Below are 27,430 nucleotides of genomic sequence, written 5' to 3'. Positions count from 1 at the left end.
CATGCATACATACATATACACATTTGAGAGAGCAGAGAGCATCGAGAGAGAGAGAGAGAGAGAGAGCAAGGGAAACATTTAGCATAGAGGGATCTTTTGTTCAACATTTGACCATCTCGGTCGAGCGCATGAAGCGAAATATTAGTAACCCAAACCTAAAAGTGAGGAGCCGAGCGAATACGAAGTTGTCTGGGGTGTTAACGCTCGAAAAAAAGTGTTTAAAACGCTTTACACTACGTGTCCGGTCTATGTGTTCTCTGGTTAGTGTACCCACCCAGCATTTTTGAGTTTAACAGAGCATAAGTTAGTCTTAAAAGACTCGCGCGACGATTGAAAATAGATATATTTGCGCTCATTTTCTGATCATAAAAGACTGTTCTGTCGGGAGAAAATGATACCCTAGCCGCGACTCTTCTTGATAAGTCGCTTCCCAGCAAGCATTTTTGCGTTTAACAGAGCATAAGTTAGTCTTAAAAGACTCGCGCGATGATTGAAAACAGTCATATGTGCGCTCATTTTCTGATCATAAAAGACTGTTCTGTCGGAAGAAAATGGTACCCCAGCAAGCATTTTTGCGTTTAACAGAGCATAAGTTAGTCTTAAAAGACTCGCGCGATGATTGAAAACAGTCATATGTGCGCTCATTTTCTGATCATAAAAGACTGTTCTGTCGGGAGAAAATGGTACCCTACCCGCGACTCTTCTTGATGAGTCGCTTATGACTCTTGTTTTTAATCATAAAAGAGTCTTCCACGAGTCATCTTTTAATCATAAAAGAGTCTTCCACGAGTCATAATTTAATCATTTTTTGACTCATATTCGATTGAAATTTTCAATAATTTGCAATGAAAAGAATTTTTTTCCAGCCTGTCATTGGCACGGACAAAATGCTTTTTTAGCACCGTATTTAAATCCTTATCAGTGCATGTAAATTTTTCATTAGCAATATCTAAAAAGAAAAATATTAATTAATAAAAAATATTATAAATATTTTCCAAAATAATACATACTTTTTATTACGGCTATAATGTAACACCTTTCTGCTGATGGTTTAATTTTTGTCCCCTTCCACCTGGTTTCGGAAGCTACCTTGTCCGAAAAAACTTTTCTGATCGCAGCTCTAACAAATTGTGTGGGCCCATCTCCTCCAACTCTCGATATTAGATGTTCCTAAACATATTAATTAAAAAGAATAAACAAAAATTAAAATAAAATAATATATTAATATTTGTTTCTGTAGTACTCGACATAATCACCTTTTTATTTGTATTTGATATAATTGATATAATTTATTTGTATGCACTTCGCACTTGCACTTCATTTGCACTTTCACGCTCGAATGACAAAATTTGCACATTTCGGCTTGTGCTTAAGAAAAAGTACCGTTTAACTTAGATATAAGCTTAGATAAGAATCGCTTTTCGATCAGCCAAGCGAGCAGAATATGAGTGCATAGTAACAAAGCAAAACCAAGCAATGATAATATTTTAATCACCTGCATGCTTATTTGGCGATTGCTTTGCATTTCGTTTTTGTATTTGAAAGCAATCATACTTTGAGACTATGGAAGGGTCATTTATGAGTCTTCTTTCAATCGCCCAGGAGATTAGTCGTTTTTTAATCGTCAAGGGGACTCAAAAAAGACTCATAAAGACGATTTCTGTTAAAACAGTCTTCCAAACAGTGTTGCCAGGTTTTGAGACATAAAAATAGCAAAATCGTCTCTAAAAAATAGCTGAAAATAGCTAAACAAATTTTAAAATAGCTTACAAAATAGCTGAAACCTTTATGCATTATGCATTTACTTTAAATTTTATTTTTAAATGTTATTTAATAATGTTACAATTTGGTCCACATCCAAATCATCATCAGAATTATATTTTTGATTAACTGGAATCATTTTTAAATATTTGGAAGGCACGGTATAATCATGGCAGCATTTGCCATTGCTGCGCAAGAAGAATTAGCGATGGTATAAATTCACAACTAGTGATGGTATAAGTACGACAAAGTCGTGGTGGTAGTATCGCGCAGATCATTACGTACAATTTGGGACTTAATCGAAAAATGTTTTTTATTTTTTTATTTTTTTGCTTTAAATACTAAAATCAAATTCAAAATATTCGTTTGTAAAATAGCTAAATTTATAGCTAATAGCATTTTCAAAATTTTCATAGCATTTAGGGTTCAAAAATAGCTAAAAATGCTATTAAATAGCTAATCTGGCAACACTGCTTCCAAATGCTTGCTGGGTGCTTATAACTATCGATAGGTACAAAAAACAGCGATAGTTGGTAAAAACTCGATACCTTGATAGTACCATCAGTTTCCCAGATCGGAATAACTTTTGTGTAAATTAAAAATAAATTTGTATTTTTTTCAATACGTATTAGGGTTTCACTTAAATTTGAATATTTTTACGCTGTTCACTCAGAGATAGATGTAGATACGTAGGTGTGGCAAATTAACTGAATAATACTTAATTAATAAAAATGCATTACTTATGCAAAGCAATGAATCCAGAGATTTAAACGCATGCGCTATCGCGCTCAATAATATAAAACTTTGTATGCAATTTTGTAAACACATAAGTATAAACGTATATAATCGAAATATTCAAATCAATTGTAGATGTAATGAAATCAGTGCGAATGAATAAAAACAAGGCAGCTCGAATCTTCGCGTATTTCTGAACCTTTGCAGTACACTACAAAACTTGAAGCATAATTACTCATTGGGTCCCCCTATAAGGATTCTGCTTTGGAAATTGATTAAACTAAGTAAGTCAATAAAATAGTATACATATGAATGCTTGCATATATATTGAACATTTGAGAATTAATCTCACTTCATCATAAATGTAATATTGGTTTTTAAGTAAATAAATTTATATAAATACATACATAAAGGTCTTTGTAAGCAGTGTTTAATCATATCGAGTAATTTGTTGTTGTTTTTTTTTTTTTTTTTTTTTTTACATTTTTCATTTATGTATATGCGTCAATCTCTATAAGACAATTAAGAAACACATAATATGCTAACAAGGACTGCTATTGCTACCAGTACTAGCAAAAGCCACCGCCTGCAACAAATCCCATACCTACCGCCTATACAAACACGTAGTAAGATTACTGCAACAAAGATGTCATCCCACCATCAACGTCATTTTATTCTGCAAACACAAGGATCTAATTCCGGTGGTAATATTGACATTGATATGGCAGAACGAGAACATAGTACGAGCTCGTCTACGCAAACAGTTCCGCTGGAACAACCACTTTCGTCCTTGCATATTCAAAAAAACGAAAATTTTACGCCATTATTTACACATAAGATGCCGCAAACAGTACCATCAGATAAAGTAAGTTTCAAATTAACTAATATATTGATTAAATATAAGACTATCTCAGAATTATTTATTATTTTGTTGATGATGTACTTGTTCAACTAACTGATAAAAAGCCATCGAAAATTTAAAGTGGGACCTTTTTTTTTAAATCAACACCCTATATTTTAAAAATCTGTGTTTGCAGATTTGCTAAGGGTTTGCAACTCATTGAGAATGGAAAAAATATATATAGACTTGCAAGCAGAACTCTGCGTACACCAAGTAAATAAATTTTGGTTGCGTTTAGTTGCCTCTAGTACTTGCTGCCAGGCACTCATGAATGAATCTTATTGCTACCCATTGTGAATGCGAAAACAGTGAATAATGCTTTTGTTAAGGAAGGGCAGAAGGAAGCGTGGCAGGCATAGAGTGATCACTGCGACAAGCTGAGTTGATTTAGCCCTGTCCGTCCGTATGAACGCGTCAATCTTAGAAGATATAAGAGCTAAAGGCTTGAAGTTTTTTCTTACGTCCGTATACTACGCGCTTATCGAGTTTATTTCTGAAAATCGATAGCTACAGTTCAATTAAGTCACAGACCCTGGCAAGAAGCTCTTGGCGAAGTGCAGTTAGCGTTAAACTGTACAACTATTCGAGCACCTGATGCAAGTCCCTTAGAGATGATGATAGGGAACGCTCGATCTCTCGGATTGGTTCCTCCATTGCATTACGGCTGACTTGTCGATTAGGGCGGCATAAAGTCTACAAATAAAGCTAGAAGCATTTTTATAATCAGGGTATAATGGTTTTGTGAAAAGTATGTAACAGGCAGAAAGAGGCGTGGCAGAACCCATTAAGTATATAGTTACGTAGTCATCATACTCCAACAAATTAGAGTATTTCGAATGCATACAGTCACGAGCAAAACTGTAACACGAATTCTATGTTGCAACTTCAAGGGTCTGTACTTCTACTCTGCTTCTACTCTATGGATGTTTAAGATCTTAATTTTATTTTGTTTGTATGATATTTAGCTTTCTTACCTGAACATTTGAAATTATTCGGTTGGCTGGAATAATTATAAGAAATCAAAATTTAAAAAAGTCAAATGTTACAGTTTTGCACCCGAGTCATATTTCAACAAATGTATTTATTAATAATTATTTAATAATTAATGCATAGCTCTTTTGACTTTTTTTTGGTCATTAATGCCATTTGTCATCATTTTTGTTTACCGTCGCACCATTTAAGCAAGAATCGCGCACCAAATGTCCTTGTTCCTATCCCATAGCTCTATCATTCCACTTGGAGCCACCCATAATTCGCAGGCTGCGATTTCACATGACTTCATATATTTTCAATGATATTCATGTCTGAAGAATATTCAGGACACTTCAGGGACTTGAATCCTTGCCATATTGTCCACTTTTTGACCAAATTAGACGTGTTCTTTGAGTCATTGTTCTGCATTTTTCAGTAGTAAAACCCATATGTTTATCTAATTCTCCCAAATTCTTTTGTAAAGTGATCAGGTATTGCTCATGAAACGATATTAAATCGATTAAAACCAAGAGTCAAGCACAATCTTAGTTTATTCTCCCCTAAACCAAAAGAGTGCAGACCCCGCGCTTGACAGTTTGCCTTACTGTACTGTTACAGTCAACAGACTGGACATCCATAAACTCTATGGATGCAAAAATGCAGACCCTTGAAGTTGCAACATAGAATTCATGTTAATGTTTTGCTCGTCACTGTACATAATTTCTCTTATAATCTCTCTTAAGCCACTCTGTAGCTTAATCTTACGACTCTCAAAGCTCGAAGTCGAATCACGCCACTTAAAGCATTTACAAGAAAGGTAACTGTATGATCAGGCCACCTAGAGCTTTGCTATCCATCCACCCAACCTGCCCGCCGGAAACAATTAAAAAAATTTAATTCTCAAAAATTACAATCCTTTTTTTTTTTCTCAAAAAATAACAATTTATTTCTTAAAAATTACAATATTATTTACAGAAATATTACATGCTTTTATATAAACAAAAGGAGCATATCAAGATTTGCGCTTGATAGCCAGTATCGCCTTTCATTTAAACTTTTTCCAGAAGAGGAGAATACTCGCTCGCTTGTTGCAGAGTTTACCGGAATGCATAAAATATTTTTTGCCACCGTTTGCAACTATTTAAGGTCCCTTGCCTCCTGCCAAAAATCTAAGATTGACAAGCTTTAATTTTAGAGTGTGGCATAATATTTATCAATTTCTAAGTCATTTCAATTCTTGTCAGGCTCGTCAAGTTTGCTTTTTATAGTCTGAACACATTTTCAATGGGAAATCAGGGTATAATGGTTTTGTTAAATGTATGTAACAGGCAAAAGGAGGCTTGGCAGACCCCATAAAGTATATATATTCTTGATCAGGGCGACGAGCTGAGTCGATTTAGCTCTGTCCGTCTGTCCGTATGTTTGAACGCGTCGATCTCAGAAGATATAAGAGCTAGGGACTTGAATTTCCTAGATCCGTGTATACCCCGCGCATATCAAGTTTTGCTTTAAATATCGATAACTTGCCCCGTTATTTGTTATTATTAATAGCATTTCTAGCGATTTTAAAATCCTAAATGCTATGAAAATTTTGAAAATGCTATTAGCTATAAATCTAGCTATTTTACAAATGAATATTGTTTAACTTATTTTAGTATTAAAGGAAATAACAGTTTTCCATTAAATCCCAAAATAACAGAATTTAAAGATTGGATGAGGGAGGACGAGTCCGACAACACGCGCGTATATTGCATATACTTCAAATGTAGTAAAATGCAAATCATGCAAAATTACATGATATTAAAATGCATGCCGCGACAAAAAAGCATAAAAGTGCGGTTGGCGGCTTTGGGCTGCCATGATTTTACCGTGCCTTCAAAATTTGTAAACATGAATCCACTTAACCAAAAATACAATTCTACCAATGATTTAGATGTGGACCAAATTGTATCACTATTGAATAACAATTAAAAATAAAACTTTAAGTTAATGCATAATGCATAAAGAGTTCAGCTATTTTGTAAGTTTTTTTATTTTTTTAAAGCTATTTTCAGCTACTTTTTAGAGGCGATTTTGCTATTCTCATGTCTCAAAACCTGACAACACTGGTCCGGACAAGTAGTGTAAAGCATTTTGCACACTTTTTTTTTCGAGCATTACGACCCCAAACAACTTTGTATTTGCTCGGCTCCAAACTTTTAGGCTCGGGCTATATATGGAAGCACAATCATTTCGCTTCGTGCGCTCGACCGAGATGGTCGACTGTTGAACAAAAGATCCCTCTATGCTCAATGTTTCCTTGCTCTCTCTCTCTATCTCTCTCTCAATGCTCTCTGCTCTCTCAAATATGTATATGTATGTATGCATGAGTAGAAGCAGCGGCTCACAAAAATTAAAATTTCTTCGCAGTAAGAGCCCATGTCTTCCCTTCTGTGTTCAGACTATACCAAACTCTTCAAACCGTTTGCCATGCTCATGCAAAATGTTTACGTTTTCGTCAATATTTGTGGAAAGGGTATGAAAGCGTGGGTGCGCATAATGAAAATATTTTCGTGTCGAGCATGCCCACACACACTTACAGTTTGCTACATGTATTAGCATTTGTGCATGTGTGTATGCATGAGACATGAACATTGGCGTGTGCCTACCGCAACTTAGTATTGTGTGAACGATTTTGGGCTCAAATTGAAGAATCGCGGTTATATTTAAGTACCTGATTAGTGTCTTCAGTATTTTCCAATGTTAGGTGAATATTTAATATTGGCGCTCAATATTCATATTTCGTTCAAACATAAATTCTTGTACTACATGCAATCAAATCAATTGCATACCTTCTTTTTAATTGCCTTATAAGCTCTGTTAGAAAATGTTTATGTTTTGTTTACAAAAAAATAACAAAGTTTGATAATATTGCTCAAAATAAGATCATTTGAGTTAAATATAAATAATATTCTAGTTCAGTTAGATCCATTCTATTATTGATACGAAAAATTACTCTGTAAATGAAGAAGCGGAAATAAAGCCAATTATTTTTTTGTTAAATCCAGAATTCCCGCTGCCCGCTGTTTTGGAATTTTTCCCGTGATTGGATTTCCAAGAGAGCCAAATTTAACGTGAAAAAGCTGATTTAGCAATACTACCCTGCACCCCAAACATATTTTTTTGTGAAATGTACAGTGACGAACTAACTTATTGGCACAGCAAGCTTTTTAAACGTTATAGCAACTTTTTAAGTGTTTTTTAACGCTTTCATAGTAAACAAAAAATTTTGGACACCTAATGCTAGAGACCTCAAATTTGGTATATATACTCGGGCTGACCACCTAAGACCAAAAAGCTGCGACGGATATATGTGCGCCCACAGGGGGCGTGGCAAACCGCAAAAGTTTATATCTCCTAAAGTATATTAGCCAGAAACTTCAATTTAAGTTTCTAGTCAGTAACCTCTTCTATCGATGAGCCAAAAATAAATGTAATTTTGTAATTGAGCGTAAGCATTCAAGTTAGAGTACCGCTAGCTCATTCTAAGAACTGACCAAAAATGAGGTGTCTACGCCTAGTAAGGGCGTGGCAAATCGAGAAAAATTTTCTACTAATATTACTACTAATATTAGAGCTAAACTTATCTTATAAATTGCTGATGGGATGTGAATGAGTATTCCACAGCCGATAACGCCCGACTGCAACGTTCTAACTTTTTTATATCCTGAACCCATTGAAAATGGGAAACCAGGGTATAATGCTTTTGTTGAAAGATATGTAATCGGCAAATGGAGGCATGGCAGACCCCACAAAGTATATATATTCTTGATCAGGACGACGAGCTGAGTCGATTTAGCCCTGTCCGTCTGTCCTTCTGTCCGAATGTTTGAACGTGTCGATTTTAGAAGATATAAGAGCTAGACTTTTTTTTTAAAGGACTGTATATTCAGCGCGGCTGTCGAGCTTATCGTCAAAAATCGATAAATCATCCCATTATGTTTTTATCGACAAAAAACACTGAAGTTCAGTTCAGATGCCTGTATTGTGAATGATTTCTACTTTTTATACCATGAACTTATTGAAAATGGGAAATCAGGGTATAATGGTTTTGTGAAAAGAATATAAGAGGCAGAAGGAGGCGTGGCAGACCCCATAAAGTGTATATATTCTTGATCAGGGCAATGAGCTGAGTCGATGTAGCCCTATCCGTTTGTATGAACGCCTAGATCTTAGAAGTTATAAGAGCTAGAGAGCTGAAACTTTGCATGTGGACTCGTGTATACCATACGCAGTACAAGTTTATCATATTTTTCGATAACTCATCCGATAACTTGTTTTTCGAGAAAATTCGAAAAATGGATTTTGTTTTTCCAGCCTAATTTGAACACTTTCAGACCTGAAGACTTCAGATTTACTGTGTATATACATACATTTGATGGATAAATACATTTTTGTTTTTCCTTCTGGGTGCGTCTAGGTTCAGGGCTTAAAAAAAATACTTCTATAAAAGGATTTGTGAGTTAATATATTTTGAAAGTTGAAAGTTCTTTTTTTTTTACAGATCAACTTACGTTTAATTTTGGTAAGCGGTAAAACAAAAGAATTTGTTTTTAATACAACAGATTCTGCTGGTGACATTGCTCAAACTGTTTTTGATAATTGGCCTGTTGGTGAGTAATTTAAATGGATAAAAATGTTCAAATGCGATCCTTAAATTATATATTTAAATTATAAATACTGACCATACAAATAAGTAAGAACGTTGCAGTCGGGTGTTACCGATTGCAGGATACCCATAAAGTATATATAATCTTGAACAGGACGACGAGCTGAGTCGATATAGCCCTGTCCGTCTGTCCGTCCGTCCGTCCGTCCGTATGAGCAAAAGGATCTCAGAAGATATAAGAGCTAGAAAGCTGAAATTTGGCATGCATACTCGTGGATACCATAGGCAGTACAAGAGAATAATCGAAAAATCGACTTGGTTTTTTCAGCCTAATTTGAACACTTTTAGACCTGGAGACAAATTTGCATTGTATATAAAGTTAATGGATACAAAGATTTTGTAATTTACAGATTTTAGATACCACGCCCCCTTCGGCCCCAATTTGTAAAAAACGAATTTCAAGTACTAGAGACTTGTGCTCTGGAATGTACACTCATTTTTACATATGATTACGCTCTGAAAGTTTCATTAAGATTGTATGTCTACAAAAGAAATTATTCAACAAATAAATTCTCATAATATTGCTCACACTGCAGCGCAGCCCAAGCGCAGTCGCTGCTTACTGCGCAGTTAGCAGAGCGCGTTGTTATACGCGCATCTGGATGCATGTGTATGTATGTGTGCATAGAAGAAGTGCAGAATGATTAGAATATCAGCTTAGAGGGTTCAGGGTATCTCCTAGTCGAGCAGTCTCGACTGGAGCCTTCTTACTTGTTATACCCTGAACCCATTGAAAATGGGAAGTCAGGGTATAATGGTTTTGTTGAAATGTATGTAACAGGCAAAAGGAGGCGTGGCAGACCCCACAAAGTATATAAGTATATTCTTGATCAGGACGACGAGCTGAGTCGCCCAATCCGTCTGTCCGTATGTATGAACGCATCGATTTCAGAAGAAAAAAGAGATAGTGACTTCAAATTCTTTTTTAAAATGTTCGTAATTCGCGGATATCGAGTTTATCATCAAAAATCGATAAATCTTCCCGTTATTTTTCATCGATAAAAAGCCTTATCGGAAATCAGTTATAAAACACACACACACACACCCTGCACGAAGCTGTAGGCAAGGCCTTAGGCGACCGAGCGGTAGTTAAAACACTTATCGAATCGGCTCAAATTGAGATTCGCGACCTAGATGAGCTAGCAAGCAAAGAGGATATCTTGGACGCCGTTAGGGTGGAGTTGAAGGAGAGCTCACTCCCCATTGAGGTTATCAAATCGCTTCGACCAGCCTTGCGTGGGTAGCAAAGAGCTACGGTTGCTCTCCCAATTGGGAAAGCCAAAACTCTGCTCGAGCTGTCCAAAATTAGAATAGGATGGGTAGTATGCCGTATCCGAGCCGTGGACCAGCCTAATCGCTGTCTCAAGTGCCTCGATTATGGATATATTGCAGCCAACTGCGACAGCGACTGTGACCTAAAGGGTGCCTATTTCAGGTGTGGAGAGATGGGTCACAGTGAAAAAGCATGCATCAAGCCACCTAAATGTAGCCTCTGCGTCCGGAAAGATGAAAAGCAGACGGACCACTCAGCAGGCAGCTTTAGTGTCCATCCTACCGTGAAGCTGCGCGTAAAATGAAATGTTGAGGTTTTTGCAGCTTAACTTAAATCACTGTGTTGCTGCCCAAGATCTACTAGGGCAGACCATAAGAGAAAAAGGCATTGACGTAGCCTTTCTCAGTGAGCCTCATCACTGTAGGGCCACCTGCCATAGGACATGGGCAACAGACGCCAATGGCAAAGCTGTGTTGTGGGTATGTGGCAACTCAACGAATGTACTTTCGAATAGAGGTGGGCATGGGCCGACTTTTTTGCACCCAGCCCGATCCGCCCACGGTCAAAAGTTGAAAATTTTATCCGTACCCGAAAGCAAATAATTTTTCATAACCGCACCCAACCCGCCCGCCCGAAACACTTTAAAAAAATTTAATTCTCAAATATTACAACAAATTTTTTGTTCTCAAACATAACAACAATTTAATTCTTAAAAATTACAATATCATTTACAGAAATATTACATGTTTTTATATAAAAAAGAGGAGCATATCAACATTTGCGCTTAATAGCCTTGTTCCCCTTTCATTTAAAATTTTTCCAGAAGAGGAGAATACTCGCTCGCTTGTTGCACAGCTTACCTGAATACATATAATATTTTTTGCCGCAATTTAAGGTCCGTTGCCTCCTGCCAAAAATCTAAGATTGACAAGTTTGAATTATAGCGTGTGGCATAATATTTATCAATTGCATTTTTGCCAGGCTCGTCAAGTTTTCTTTTTTTTTGTTGTTGATTTTTGTCCAAAAATTCTAGAAATTCAAGATTCAAATTTGTCGGAGAGTTCTCAATTCTCGCGTCCCCAATTGAATCATTTTGCATATCATAAATTTCAACCATCTTGCTTTTGACGGTCTCCAAAATATGTTTTTTTTTCAGGTAAAACGGGTTGAGCGGCGTTACCCGCACCCGCCCGCACCCAACCCGAAACTCGATTTTTCTGCCCATACCCACGGGTAACCGCGGGTGCCTACGGGTACCCGATAAAAGCTTGACCCGTGCCCACCTCTACTTTCGAATGTAAAGTCATTCAATGGGTTCGTACGTGGCCGAAATGGTAACTTATGGCTCTACAGCTGCTACCTGGCCCCCAGCATGCAGCTCAGTGAATTCACAACGGTGCTTGACGTGCTTGCCGAGGATGCTAGGGGTCGGAAGGCCATTATAGCAGGAGAATGGGCGTTAGAATGGGATAGCCATACGCTTGATGTTGCACTGCTCAACACTGGTCACGAGTTCACCTTCAGTCGAGCTGGATACGGATCTGTTATTGACATTACTTTTGTCACCTCATCCTTCTTCCGGGAAGCAACATGGAGCCATTGCGATAGCTATACGGGCAGCGATCATACTGCACTCCTGTTCACAATAGGTGCCCTGCCAGGGCGTCAACCCTGTGGAGGGAATCGTATCGGCTGGATACTTTTGATCCCGCGGCTTTTTCAAAGGCCATTCAGTCTCTGGGCACAATTGGTAAGCATGCCAAATGGTAGCCCAAATTAAGAGTGCCTGCAATAGCAGCATGTAATGTTGCAAGCAGCTCACGCGACAACATGAGCTAACGTATTGGTGGAATGCAAAAATCGGGGTAGGTGTACGTTTTTCGAAAAACAATTAGCTTACCAGGCAGCCAGAAAACAGTTGAAGAAGGCCATTCGGGCAAGCAAACGAGAATGCTTTCTAGAGTTGTGCGACTCAGCCGAACATGACCCTTGGGGCAGGGCATATAAGATAGTAGTTAAAAGACTATACGCATCTAAACAGGTGCAGCCGACGGATCGTCTGGAGCTTAAATCGATTGTGGAAACGCTCTTCCCAGAAAGATTAAGCTCCAATCATGCCCCTTAGTAGCTCTCAGAGGTCTTAGAACTAACACAGCTCCAGGACCGGACGGAATCCCAAATCGTGCGCTAAAGCTAGCCCTCGCCTTGCATACTAGTACGTTTGCCGAATTATTCAACGAATGTTTAATTCAGGAGACGTTCCCTGCAGCCTGGAAAACTCAGAACTTTGTATTGCTACCAAGGCTGGCAAACCACCAGGGGAACCATTTTCGTATAGACCAATCTGTCTCCTAGACACCATAGGAAAGGTGTTTGAGAAACTGGTTGGCTCTAAACTGGAGACTTCTATTGCTAGCGCCGGTGGCCTGCCACCTAACCAAGGAAGGCTCGGTCAACAACAGATGCGCCTGGCATTCCGCTATCCAAGGCACCAGATGGAGGCACCGGACGAAGCAATACTGCATCATCGTGACTAGCTAGTTGGGATATGATACTGGATGCGCTATCACAATATCCCTAAATATCTAAAAGAGATAATAAAGAGCTACTTCAGAGGAAGAACACTGGTATACAACACGAGTGAAGGTCCCCAAACTCATACAGTGTCAACTGGAGTACCACAAGGCTCAGTGCTGGGGCCTCTCCTATGGAATATTATGTACGACGGCGTATTGCGCTTGGAACTTCCAGCAGGTGCGCACAACATTGGCTTTGTTGATGATGTAGCTTTCGTCTCCATAGGCAAGGAGCTTAAAGATACTGAGCATATGTGCAGCGCAAGAATCAATCGGATTCGAAACTGGTTGACAAGAGCTGGGCTCGAGCTAGCAGCAGTCGCAAAAGAGTGGAAACTGCCAATATAAAAGTCGGCACCATCGTTACTTTTGCTTCAAAGAGGGCGATAATCTTGGCGTCACAACGACACAAGATTAACTTTCCGCGAGCACCTAGAATATGTGCATAAAAAGGCAGCTGGCTCTTGTAGAGCTCTCTCAAGAATTACGCTTAACACGCGGGGACCAAAACAGCAACGACATCTCCTTCTAATGAGCGTCATTAGGTCCGTCATTCTCAATGCTGCGCCAATATGGGAAAGGGCGATGGCAACGCCGAGGTACAGCCGGGGCATTTGCGCTATCTACAGACTGAGCGCAATCAAAGTCTGCTGCGCGTTCAGAACAGTCTCTGACGACGCGGCGCTCGTCATAGCCGGCATGGTGCCTCTGGAGGACTTACTCGCCGAAGCCGTGGAACGGAATGCACACGAGCCTCTGCAACGCAACAATATCAGAGCGAACAGCATTGCACGATGGCAAAGAAGGTGGAGCAGCTCAACTAAAGGGCGGTGGACACATACTCTCATCCCGGGACTTGAGCCATGGGTAAACCGCAAACACGGCGTGGTTAATTTTTATCTTGCGCAGATTCTTTCGGGACATGGGTGCTTTCGGAGCTACTTAAAGCGCTTTGGCCATGAAGAAACCGACGAATGCTCTTGGTGCGGACGAGGTCTGGTGGAGGGCGCCAACCACGTCTTATTTGAATGTGGACGCTTCCTAGAGGAGGGGCGTTGTCTGGAAGAAGCAGTGGGCCGCTCTCTTAGAGCAGACCACATGGTCAAAGTTATGCTGGAATCTGAGGCAGCTTGGAAACTTATAAGCACCTTCGCGGCAACAATTATGATGGAGCTTCGCAGTATCGTGCGAAGACGAGCTGTCCCAGGCTAAGGGAGTTTAAAGTGCTTGCGAAGCAATGCTTTACGGCCGTCCCGCAAGCATCGTGCGCTATCCTTAGCCACCTAAACACATACTGTATTATATAAGTAAAATTTTAAATAGACGAATATAAAAAAAAAAAACACACACACATACACATACTCACGCATACACAAACACACACACACTAACACAAGCACCCACGCTTAATCTATTACTAATTACTGTGAGAACTTAATTGCTTAATAACTTCTTTTGTGGATGTACTTTCTTCATGAAACGTTTAGATTATGATCATAACGTGGATATGCATGTATTTGCCAAAGAACAAGTCCCTAGTATTTGAAATACGTCTTTTTCAAAGGTGTTGGTGAGGGGTTGCATATAGGGGTGGGGGTAAATTTTAACAGAAACCGATATTGTAAACAAGTAAGAGAACTCTAGTCGAGAGTGCTCGACTAGATAGTACCCTGAACCCAACTAATAACAAGTAAGAAAGCTCTAGTCGAGACTGCTCGACTACGAGATCCCCTGAACCCTTGGAGCAATAGATATTTCAATAATTTTTCGCGTCTTTCAGCTTACACAAGAAACACGCACACACACACACGCACGTACGCACACACAGACATACATACACACGCATACAATAACACATACACACACAAGCACCCACGCATAAACACGCATGGGCTGCAGTGGCGGCTTACTAAGAGAACTTAATTGTTTAATAACTTTTTTTGTGAACATACGATCTTCATGAAACTTTTAGATTATTATTATAACATAGATATGCATGTAATTGCCAAAGCAAAAGTCTCTAGTGTTTGAAATACGCTTTTTACAAATGTGAGGGTGAGGCGGTGAATTTAGAGGTAGGGGGTAATTTTTAACAAAAACCGAAATTATATAAATTGCATATAAGCATACATGACAAATTTGGAGACTCTAGCAATAAAGGTGTAGAAAATATAATTTTATAACTGGTTTTCGATAAGGGTTTTTATCGATAAAAAAAGATCGGGATAAGTTATCGATTTTTAATGATGAACTTGATATGCGCGCTGTAATTACGGACATTTAACAAAAAATTGAAGTCTCTAGCTCTTATATCTTCTGAAAGCGACGCGTTCATACATACGGACAGACGGACAGGGCCAAATCGACTCAGCTCGTCGCCCTGATCAAGAATATATATACTTTGTGGGGTCTGCCACGTCTCCTTCTGTCTGTTACATACATTTCAACAAAACCATTATACCTTTATTTCCCATTGAAAATGGGTTCAGGGTATAAAAATGCATATCAGTATACATAAAAAATTTTGAGACTCGATCTTTAAAGATGTAGGAGATATAAATTTATTACTTGTTTTCGATCATGTTTTTAATCGATAACAAAATAACGGGGTAAGTTATCGATATTTAAAACAAAACTCGATATGCGCGTGCTATACACGGCCCTAGGAAAAAAATTTTTAACTCTTATATCTTCTGAGATCGACGCGTTCAAACATACGGACATCCGGACGGACAGAGCTAAATCGACTCAGCTCATCGCCCTGATCAAGAATATATATACTTTATGGGGTCTGCCACGCCTCCTTCTGCCTGTTACATACTTTTCACAAAACCATTATACCCTGATTTCCCATTTGCAATGGGTTCAGAGTACAAGTAAGAAAACTCTAGTCGAGACTGCTCGACTAGGAGATACCCTGAACCCTCTAATCTGATATTCTAATTACTCTGCACTTTTTTTCGGCACACATACATACACACGAACGTATTAGAACGCGATCTGCTAACTGCGACTGCGCTTAATCTTACTGAAACTTTTAGAGCGTAATCATATGGCCAAATGTATGTACATTCCAAAGTACAAGTCTCTAGTTATTGAAATACGCCTTTTACAAAGGTAAGGGTGAGGGGGTGGATATAGGGTTGGGGGGTAAATTACAACAAAAATCGAAATTATATAAAATACATATAAGTCTACATATAAAATTTTGAAATTCTAGCCCTAAAGGTGTTGGAGATATAATTAAATAACTAGCTTTCGATAAGGTTTTTAATCGATAATAAAATATCGGGAGTAGGTACCGATATATAGAGAAAGACTTGATATGCGCGTGATATACACGGACATAGGAAAAAAATTTCAAGTCTTTAGCTCTCATATCTTCTGAGATCGACGCGTTCATACATACGGACGGACGGAATGACAGACGGACTGGGCCAAATCGACTTAGCTCGTCACCCTGAGCAAGAATATATATACTTTGTGGGGTCTGCCACGCCTCCTTCTGCCTGTTACATACTTTTCATAAAACCATTATACCCTGATTTCCCATTTTCAATGGGTTCAGGGTATAAAAATTTAGTATAGAGCATAGCTCGCAAATAACTGTTAACACTTTTTCGTTGTCTGCAAAAAAGTGTCTTTCACTGACACAGTCAAAAAAACTCAGACAGAAACGGTTTTTGTCGCGTCTGGCTTAGCTCTCTCGCGCTCTGAGGGAGACAGTTGTTTCTGTTTTCGTTTCCTCAAGTCAAACACTGATCGTTTGCTTGAGTTAAATGAAGTAACAGTAAGTTGCGTTTGTATGGGTAATCACGCGCGATTGCTGCGTTCTTTTTGTATGTATGTATGCGTGTATTTACATGCACACGAAGGCAAAAACATTTTCTGCTGAGTTTTTTAGTCAAAGTGTTTTTTGCTGAGAGTCTTTGTGTGAGGGAAAATCGTGTTAGTTTTACGCGACACTCATGTGAGAGCGTCACACGAATGAGTCATTGCATTGCGTCTGAGCGAAACAGATGCTAAAGAAAGCAGAGAGTGACGCTGAGAGCGAGACGTGTCTGCACAATTTTTTTGGTTAAGATGCGAGGAAGAGAATAAACGAAAAAACGATCAACTCTCATTTGCAAGCTCTGGTATAGAGTCATCTTTTTTTTTCAAAAGTTGACCATCTCGGTGAAGCGAAATGATTGTGCTTTCGTATGTTTTCATTGCTCGAAACTAAAAGTGAGGAGCCGAATAAATATGAAGCTGTCTGGCGTCAGAAACCTTTACACTACAAGTCCGGTCTATGTGTACTCTGGTTAATAGTAAAACTGACACAAAACTTGTAAAGTACCACTATGGCCGGGGCAGCGTCAGTCTGCCCAGGGTGTTTGATCACAAGAAATTTGTGTTTTGCCGGGACTAGAGTGAGGAGAGGGGAGGGGGGAAAATACGGGAAACACTAGTTGACGACAGCCGGGGCTTGTCCACTCGGCGAACGGGCGCAGCCGCGTTATTTATAGCCAACTCCTTTTTACAGTCGGGCGTTGCCGCGACAGGTTGAAACGAATGGAACAGAGGGGAGCGGGGGAGGAATAGGGAATCACTACTGTTGTTAGTGTTAAACTTGCAAAGTAAACAACACGCCGAGTTTCACTTCAATTTCTCTTTTAATTTATTTAAAACATTCCACTCTTATTTCTACATCCCCTTCTATTTCTACTTTCGGCTTTTAATTCGTTACATGTTACTTAAACTCTAATAAGTCACTTGCGCTCACCCGCTATTCTTCGCTGTCCGAAAACTAATAATCATTTCGCTCTCTGTCGGCCGCCTCCAAGCCTCCGCCGCGATCCGCCTCGGCGTCGGCAATACAACTCACCACGGCGTCGGCCCTTCGAACTTTCGCCGCGAAGGACAGAGTTGCATTGCCGATCGCCGCGACTTGCGCGCGTCCCCTGGCCTATTTAAAAATAACAAACAATTATGTGAGGCGGTTCAGTGAGCCGCCTTACACCCCCCCTTATTTACTAGAGCGAGGGTCACGCCCCCCGAGGGTGTAACCGTCACATTGACCGTGGCGCCCTCGGTACGAACACGGAAACGCACCCTTCTGCGCGGTAGCTACCGCATCCCTAGCTCGCATTGTACCGCTCGGATGGTCTGTTCGTCCACTGAGGCCCCCGGTGGCCGGATCTTCCAGCCGGGTGGGATGACCGGCGCTGGGTCGAATGGAGGGGGGCTCTCCCCCATGAGGATCTCGAATAAATTCGGCTCCCAGCCGTCCAAGATATCGGCCATATCGGCCAGCAGTTCGGCCTCGTTCGTGTGTTTGAACTTGGGTGGGGGTCGCTCCTCACGAGACCTGTAATACTCCCGGCCCACCCTCGGGTCGCCTCGCCTTTGGTACCCCGTACCCGGGAATGGCTCGGTGTCAGCGTCGCTGACATCTTCCACGCGAGCCGCCTCTTCCTCCCTCTCGTCCTCGCTGCTGATTATGATGACCACGTTCTCCATTGTTCTTGTATCTGAAAACCCAAGTATAAGTGACACACTTTTTAGGATACTGCCTCCTAAACTACCAGTTAGTATATCAACTTTCACGAGATACTACGGGGGTTGGATAACAGGTTTGAGGTGGGGAAAGGGTATGACTGAGGTGTGTTGCCGTCAGTGTTCAGAGACGTCGATGGTCCCTCGGCTCTCGTCCCGCTCTTTCTCGCTCTCGTCGCCGTCGTGATGGAAGGGCTTCAGCTGGGAGATGCTAGCTACCCTTCTTTTGTGCTCGCCGCGTTTGGTGAGGCGTACGATGTTGGGGGAGACAAAGCTAACGATCCTGAACGGGCCGTCATACTTCGGTGCCAATTTCGCTGCGAAGCCATCCGCCGCGTTGGACAACGGGTGCTGCCTCAACAGGACTGACGAACCTGGCTTCGGCCTCCATTCGCGCCTACGCATATTATAATATCGTCCCTGATCCTTCGAGGCTCGCTGTAAGTTGTTACGGACTACGTCGAAGATTTCTCTCATCCTAACTTCTTTGGCCTTGGGCTGGATTTCTCTCGTCGCAGAACCCGGAGTGACTTCTTCATACAGTGCGGCGGGTAGGCGTGGCTCCCGCCCCAGCATTAGGAATGCAGGAGTGAAGCCTGTGGAATCGGCCACACTCGAGTTGACGGCCAGCGTTATCTCAGGCAGCAGCTCGTCCCACGAGCTTTGATGGCCTTCGACGTATTGTGCTACCATCGTCTTTACCGTGCGATTTGTCGTCTCCGTCGGATTCTCCTGCGGCGAATAAGGCGCTGTATATTGGAGCGTCACCCCCAAGGATTCTATGAACGCCTTGAAGCTTCTGCTTGTAAATTGAATTGTCGCATACGAATGTCCTGGGTACTCCGAATCTGCTGAGTATACGTTCCCGGAACGCTAGCTGCAGCAGCGCGGTAGTGGCCTTCTTCAACGGCACTAGCTCCACCCACTTAGCGAAAGCATCGTGGAACACCAACAACATTGTGTTCCCACGCTTGGATCGAGGTAAAAGTCCCACGAAATCTGCGCATAAGACCGCCATTGGCTCCGCTACCTGCCTTGTCAGCTTCTGCCCGGCCGGCTTTTGTTGTACGCACTTGAATTTCTGGCACGTCTCGCAGCGCTTTACGTACTTGGCGGCATTTCGGAACATGCCCGGCCAATAGTATCTCTGCGCCAGTCTAGCTGCCGTCTTTCTCACCCCTTGATGTCCTGCTGTGGGGGCATCGTGGCATTCATGGAGGACCCTGCTTCTTTGGCCCTCGGAGACGCACAGCTTCCAAGGGATGTAATCCTCGTCGTCCGTCCGATAGCCCAAGTTTCTATATATCTGGCCATTTTCCTCTACGTAGTCCCTGAACTTCTCTGGGTCGTTAGCAATACTCTCGCGCATCTTCGCTATCCACTTACAAGGGAGGCACTCCTCCACCGCTTGTTGACAATTCTCCAGGGGTTGGCGAGACAGTGCGTCGGCCACCACGTTTAGGCTTCCCCGGCAATAACGGACGTCTAACTGGAATTGTTGTAGTTCTAACGCCCATCGGGCGATCCTGCCCGTGGGGCTCTCTATCGAGTTCAGCCATTTCAACGCCAGGTGGTCTGTGATTACGTCGAACCTGTAGCCTTCTAGATAGCAACGCATCTTCCTGATTGCCCAGACGATCGCCGAATAATTCACCTCCGTTTTAGTCAGTCTTCGGCTGGCGTAGGCTATGACTCGTTCCTGACCCTCGATCTCCTGAGTTAGCACTGCGCCCAGCTCGCAGTCGCTGGCGTCGGTTTGCAGCACAAATTTTTCCGAGAAGTCGGGGCACGCCAGGACTGGTGCTGTCGTTAGGCTCCCCTTCAGCTTTTGCAGCGCATCTTCTTGCTCCTCGGTCCAGACCCACTTCTGCCCTTTTTTGAGCAGCCTGGTCATTCGTTGGACCAATGAAGCGAAGTTCGGCACAAATCGCCTGTACCAAGACGCCATTCCCAAGCATTGTCGTAGCTCTTTCAGGTTCTTTGGTGTGGGGAAGTCTCGAATCGCTTCGACTTTCGCGGGGTCGGTGCAGATCCCTTCCCCACTAATGACGTGGCCTAGATACGCCAACTTTTCTCGGAAAAAGCTGCATTTTTTTCTATTAACCTTGAGGTTAGCCGCTCTCAGTCGCCGGAAAACCTCCCTCAAATTGGCCGTATGTTCTTCCTTTGAGGCTCCGATCACCACTATATCGTCCAGGTATGCGAACGCGTGGGGCTCCATCTCGGGTCCGATCACCGTATCCGGTGCTCTCTGGAACGTTGCCCCAGCCGAATGCAGTCCGAAGGGCATTACCCGCCACTGGAACAAACCTCTCCCCGGGACGGTGAAAGCCGTGTACTCCCTGCTGTCCGCCGCCATCGGGATCTGCCAATACCCGCTTTTGAGGTCCAGCGTAGATATGAACCGGGCTTGCCGCAGTCTTTTCAGGATGTGGTTAATCCTGGGAACAGGATAAGCGTCCGGAATCGAGTGGGCGTTGAGCTGCCAGTAATCCACGCACATGCGCCATTCTCCGGTCTTCTTCTTCACCAGGACTATGTGCGCGCTGTGCGGGCTCCTCGACGGCTCGATAGCTCCAACCCTGAACAGTTCGTCAACCTGCTCGTTGATTATCTTCTGCATCGCTGGGTTCTTCGGGTAGTATCTCTGTTTGAGGGGTTTATCTATGTGGGACACTCCTTCGAGCTTCTCGAAGAGTGCTAGCTCGGTCTCCAGGAACTCCTTTAGGCTAGGATCCAGATCTTCCGGCCACACTACGGCTCCGAGGGCCGGCCTTGCGTCGCGTTCTTCTTCCGGATCTGTTGCGTCTCGCATCGTGGGGTGCTCTCCCAGCTTCCGTTCGAGCTGCTCGTCTCCCTTCCTGTCGGCCCTTGCGCAAATGTCCGGTGCCCTCTGCGATTCTGCATCCGCCCGAGCTCTCCGTTTCTTCGACGGTGGAGTCCAGCTTGGCGCCTCGGGGTTCACATTAGCGTAGCTCGAGCGTCGAGCGAGTGACCCCTCGTTTTCAACGCGACTGCTCTCTTTTGACGTTTCTTCCATTCTCATCGTCAGTTCCGTGTCGCCACAGCGCAGCGTCGCCCCCACCGCGCACAGGAAATCCATCCCTAAAATAATGTGATCCAACATAGTCGGCATGATGAGCACCGTCATCTGCACTACCTTCTCCGCGAGGGCCACGACTACCTTCATTGTTCGCGTTACGTCCAGCGACGACCCGTCGGCCAACCTTATTCGAGATCGTATCTCCTGCGATTTAATTCAATTTGGTTTTATTTTATTTTAATTTAATTTTATTTTAATTTAATTTAATTTAATTTTATTTTATTCGCTATTATTTCACCCTTGTCCCACTGTTCTCTTTACGGCCCCATGACCTCGAATTTATTATGCTGAGCTGTGGGGGTATATCCGCTCACGAGCCCGCGCGCACCAAGAATTAAAAATGAACAAAATTCCCCACTGTAAATTTTTATTTTATTTTATTATATTTTACTTTACTTTATTTTATTTTATTTTGTTTTGTTTTGTTTTATTTTATTTTATTTTATCTCCCCTTTGGCCCACTGTGCGCTCCACTTTTATGGCCCAGTGACCGCTAATCTATTCCGTCGTGTTGAACCGTGGGGTATATCCGCTCACGAGTCCGCGCGCACCAAGAATAAAATAAACCAAATTCCCACATTTTTTTTTTTTTTTTTTTTTTGTTTTATTATAAATATTATTTCATTTTATTTTATTATATTTTATTTTATTGTATTTTAATTTATTTTATTTTATTTTTTTTTTTTATTTTACTTCATTCTATTTTATTTCGCCTTTGGCCCACTGTGCGCTCCGTTTTTATGGCCCAGTGACCGCTAATCTATTCTGTCGTGTTGAGCCGTGGGGTATATCCGCTCACGAGTCCGCGCGCACCAAGAATAAGAATGTACAGTTCACTTCACTATTACTGTCATTATTATTTCCATTATTATTCTCATCACTATTCTTATTATTATCATTATTATTATTACCACTTATATATATATATATATTTTCTTTCTTTCTACCTCTCCTTTATATTTCCTCGTTTTATGCAGTTTTACTGCAACTTATTTTGTCTAAGTTTTCTCTTGCTTCCGACCCAATGTGCGCCGCACTTTTATGACTTGAGAACCGCTAGCTTACCCTGTTGCAACGTGCCGTGAGGTATATCCGCTCACGAGGCCGCACACTTCATTAACATTTGTAAAATTTGTTTTCCCTTTTACATTAATTTTCTCTTCTGTATATATGTTCGTATAAATATGTATATATATATATATGAATATATGAATATATGTATACACAAACACATAAGTTTAGCTATGCTTTTGACGCGCCTTCGGTGCAATGCACTTTAGCGCCGTTACGCTCACGCCGTTATTTGCCGCCGCTAGCGCTGTTCTTTCGTTATTTCGTTGCGCAGGTCGGGTACACGCGGGTATGCTCGACACCTGGATTACCTGGATTTGGGCAAGTTTGCGGGTCTTTATGCCGCTAGCTCGCCGCACTCTCCTCAGCCCCTGGTCCCTGCTCGGGCGCCACTTGTAAAGTACCACTATGGCCGGGGCAGCGTAAGTCTGCCCAGGGTGGTTGATCACAAGAAATTTGTGTTTTGCCGGGACTAGAGTGAGGAGAGGGGAGGGGGGAAAATACGGGAAACACAAGTTGACGACAGCCGGGGCTTGTCCACTCGGTGAACGGGCGCGGCCGCGTTCTTTATAGCCAACTCCTTTTTACAGTCGGGCGTTGCCGCGACAGGTTGAAACGAATGGAACAGAGGGGAGCGGGGGAGGAATAGGGAATCACTACTGTTGTTAGTGTTAAACTTGCAAAATAAACAACACGCCGAATTTCACTTCAATTTCTCTTTTAATTTATTTAAAACATTCCACTCTTATTTCTACATCCCCTTCTATTTCTACTTTCGGCTTTTAATTCGTTACATGTTACTTAAACTCTAATAAGTCACTTGCGCTCACCCGCTATTCTTCGCTGTCCGAAAACTAATAATCATTTCGCTCTCTGTCGGCCGCCTCCAAGCCTCCGCCGCGATCCGCCTCGGCGTCGGCAATACAACTCACCACGGCGTCGGCCCTTCGAACTTTCGCCGCGAAGGACAGAGTTGCATTCCCGATCGCCGCGACTTGCGCGCGTCCCTTGGCCTATTTAAAAATAACAAAAAATTATGTGAGGCGGTTCAGTGAGCCGCCTTACAAACTACCAAGTAATATGCTCATTTATTGTCTTTTTTTTTTTTTTTTTTTTTTTTTTTTTTTTTTTTTTTTGTATGTATTTTAGATTGGGCACAAGAAGCTGTTTCGAAATCAGAAATATTACGTCTCATATATCAAGGCCGCTTTTTACATTGCAGCGTAACATTGGGTGCATTAGGGCTTCCATTGGGGAAAACGACTGTCACGCACTTAGTATCTCGTGATAATTTGCCAGAACCTAATTCGCAAGGTGAGAAATCTTTTTAAACATGCCAGTCTTAAAATAAACAAGATCACACCTATGCTACGACTTTTAGCATTAAATATTATGCTCGCCGCAAGACAATAACTTCAAAAACTTTAAAAACATCGCTCCAATCCGAAATAACTGTAAAACAAGTTAACTTAAAACAAAAAGCGAATTCTAGCCGACACTGCTCGAGTTGGAGAGTGCTGCAAAAATTTTGGATCGGTATCGTTTTAATCGATATTTTCAAATTTTGGAAAAACATCGATATGGTTTTCTTAGTATCAATATATCGAAAAAATGGTTACACTTGGCGCTGGGTTTGACTGTGTAAGAAGCACATACCTTAAATTTTGCTACATTTTGGTTTAATTTTAAATTAATTTTAATTAAATCAGAAACAAGTAAAAATGCTCTAGTCGAGACTGCTCGACTAGGAGATACCCTGAACCCTCTAAGCTGATATTCTAATCATTCTGCACTTCTTTTATGCACACATGCACATGCATTCACACGCACGCATAAGCCTACGCTCTGCTAACTGCGCAGTAAGCAGCGACTGCGTTTGGGCTACGCTGCAGTGTTGGCATTATTATAAGAATTTATATGTTGAATAGTTTCATTTGTAGACTGATTATATTTATGAAACTTTTAAAACGTGATCGTAATGTTCAAATGTATGTACATTCCGATGCACAAGTCTCTAGTACTTGAAATACGTTTTTTACAAATTGTTGGCTATTGGTGCAATGTATCTAAAACCTGTAATTCACAAAGCTTTGTGTTCAACAAATGTATATACACAGTGAATGTGAAGTCTCCAAGTCTAAAAGTGTTCAAATTAGGCTGAAAAAAAAAAAAAAAAAAAAAAATATTTTTCGATTATTCTTGATAAAAAAGTTATTGGATGAGTTTCGAAAAAATAAGCTAAACTTGTAATGCGTATGGTATACAAGAGTATGTATGCCAAATTTCAGATCTCTAGTTCTGATATCTTCTGAGATCGGCTTGCTCATACGGACGGACGGACTGACAGACAAACGGACAAGGCTATATCGACTCAGCTCGTCTTGCTGATCAAAAATATATATACTTTACTGTATTCAACAAATGTATAAACACAGAAAATCTGAAGTCTCCAGGTCTAAAAGTGTTCAAATTAGGCTGCAAATAACAAAATCAAATTTTCTATCTCGATAAAAAATTTATGTAACAGACAGAAGGAATCATCGCAGACCGCTTAAAGTATATATTATTTATAGCCCTATCTGTCTGTCCGTCCGTCCGTATGAACGCCTAGATCTCAGAACTTAGAGCTGAAATTTTGCATACTTGTGTATACTGCCCTGTGATAAGGAGTCTGGTCCGTCAACTAAGGTCCAGAGTATAAAATTCAACTTGCGACCTCGTCAAAATAAGAAGGCAAGTGTTGGCACCAGTGGTTCAATTCGTATTAATTTATTAATTTCACATCAACGCAAGCACAGCTTGCTCAGTAGAGAGCGCACCTATGCGCATCTAGGCGCGAGCAAAGGTAGAGCGATCGTTGGAGAGCGACACTCCCGTGCTCGCGCGTACAACAACAACTACTCTTTACAGTGGTTTAACTTCATATTTAAATAATTAAATTTCTTAATCTATATAATTTCAAAGCAGAGGGCATATATTCAAATACCTTAACATATACCATACGCAGTACAAGTTACTCATATTTTTTCGATAACTCATCCGATGCCTTTTTATGCCCTGAACCCATTTTCAATGGGAAATCAGGGTATAATAGTTTTGTTAAATGTATGTAACAGGTAGAAGGAGGCGTGGCAGACTCCATAAAGTATATATATTCTTGATCAGGGCGACGAGCTAAGTCGATTTAGCCCTGTCCGTATGTATGAACGCGTCGATCTCAGAAAATATAAGAGCTAGAGACTTGAATTTTTTTTCCTAGGTCCGTGTATAGCACACATCGAGTTTTGCTTTAAATATCATTAATTTGCCCCGTTATTTTGTTATCGATTAAAAACATCGAAACCCAGTAATAAATTTATATCTTTAAAGTTAGAGTCTCCAAATTTTTTATGTATACTTATATGCATTTTATACAATTTCGGTTTTTGTCAAAATTTACCCCCCACCCCTAATTCACCCCCTCACCCTCACATTTGTAAAACGCGTATTTCAAATACTAGAGATTTGTGCTATGGCAAATACATACATATCCATGATATAATCATAATCTGAAAGTTTCGCGAAGAAACTACATCCACAAGAAAAGTTATTGAGCAATTAATTTCCCTGCAGCCAATGCGTGTTTATGCGTGCGTGCGTATCTCTGTGTGTGTGTGTGTGTGTGATGATGTGTGTGTATATGCCTGTGTGTGTATGCGCGTGTGTGTGTGTGTGTCTGCGTGTGTGTGTCTTGTGTAAGCAGAAAGACGCGATGATTGAAACAGCTATTGCTCGAAGGGTTCAGGGGATCTCGTAGTCGGGCACTCCCGACTAGAGCTTTCTTACTTGTTTATTGAGGAAAATCGAAAAATTGATTTTTTTTAGTTTTTTTTTTTAGCCTAATTTGAACACTTTTACACCTGGAGACTTCAGATTTACTGCGTATATACATATGATGAATATATCTAAGCTCGTCGTGCTGATCAATAATATATATACTTTATGGGGTCTGCGATGATTACTCCTGCCTGTTACATACTTTTTCACAAAAACGTTATACCCGGATTTCACATTTTCATAGGTTCAGGGCATAACAAGTAAGAAAATTCTAGTTGAGAGTGCTCGACTAGATACTACCCTGAACCAACTTAATAATAATAATTAGTATGGTTGAAAATTTCAAATTCGATATGTTTCAAAATATAAATGAAATAAAATCACATTAACTTATACAACGTAAAATATTGATTAGAGGCCTGCAGGGGTATACGTGCTTGCGATCGTCTTCCAAATATACTGATATTTGCATGTGTTTGAGCATCGCAAGCATTGCTGCAAAACGAAACGAATGGTACTCAAAGTCGCTAAGTATTCTGTTTTACTTCTTACGCTTTTAGTAGAGTAAAACAAAAGCCTAGACAAACGAAACGAAAAGCGAGTAACGTCAAAAAAATTGTACGGTACTTTTATTGCGTGTTGAGCGCCGTTGCTGAGGAGATACGTGCATAAACATGTTGCTCCACACAGCGACGCGAGTACTGTAGGAGCGACCCTCGCTACTGGAAGGGGTCAAGGTCCGACTATAGTCGGCCTCTTTCGCTCTTACAAATTCAGCAATGATATAAAAATTGTATAAAATGCATATACGTATATATAAGTATACATACAAAATTTGGAGAGTTTAGCTTTAAAGATGTAGGAGATATATATTTATTTATTATAATTTCAAGTCTCTAACTCTTATATCTTCTGAGATCGACGCGTTCAAACATACGGACAGAAGGACAGCCGGACGGACAGACGGACAGCCGGA

General features: G+C 41.1%; 1 protein-coding gene and 1 long non-coding RNA gene across 9 annotated transcripts in view; one reads left to right on the top strand and one right to left on the bottom strand.

Moving 5' to 3' along the window:
* Positions 1-589: 589 nt before the first annotated feature.
* LOC26527961 lies at positions 590-2,104 on the bottom strand. 3 transcript variants are annotated; one of them, XR_001448865.3, is made up of 5 exons: positions 1,806-2,104; positions 1,496-1,745; positions 1,257-1,368; positions 1,011-1,170; positions 590-949 (listed from the first exon to the last, which is right to left on the bottom strand). It is a non-coding gene; the product is annotated as an uncharacterized LOC26527961 (long non-coding RNA). The 3 variants fall into 3 exon arrangements; XR_006357426.1 differs by lacking the exon at positions 1,257-1,368; XR_001448866.3 differs by having other exon boundaries at positions 1,257-1,745; positions 1,806-2,103.
* A 197-nt stretch (positions 2,105-2,301) lies between these two features.
* Positions 2,302-27,430, top strand: part of LOC6586963 (probable arginine--tRNA ligase, cytoplasmic) — a 106,031-nt gene continuing 80,902 nt past the window's right edge. Inside the window, exons 1-5 of one of the 6 annotated variants that reach the window (XM_044009353.1) lie at positions 2,302-2,450; positions 2,632-2,780; positions 3,015-3,361; positions 8,913-9,021; positions 23,788-23,952. In XM_044009353.1, coding sequence (XP_043865288.1) covers positions 3,035-3,361; positions 8,913-9,021; positions 23,788-23,952 — 601 coding nt within the window. In that variant the 5' untranslated portion in view covers positions 2,302-2,450; positions 2,632-2,780; positions 3,015-3,034. Of the gene's footprint in view, positions 2,781-3,014; positions 3,362-8,912; positions 9,022-23,787; positions 23,953-27,430 lie in introns of all 6 variants that reach the window. The other 5 variants (XM_044009352.1, XM_044009350.1, XM_044009354.1 and 2 more) reach the window with 5 other exon arrangements.

Source organism: Drosophila mojavensis, unplaced genomic scaffold (assembly GCF_018153725.1).
Source record: "Drosophila mojavensis isolate 15081-1352.22 unplaced genomic scaffold, ASM1815372v1 contig_72, whole genome shotgun sequence".
NCBI lineage: Eukaryota > Metazoa > Arthropoda > Insecta > Diptera > Drosophilidae > Drosophila > Drosophila mojavensis.
This window is presented reverse-complemented; position numbering and strand designations above follow the sequence as displayed.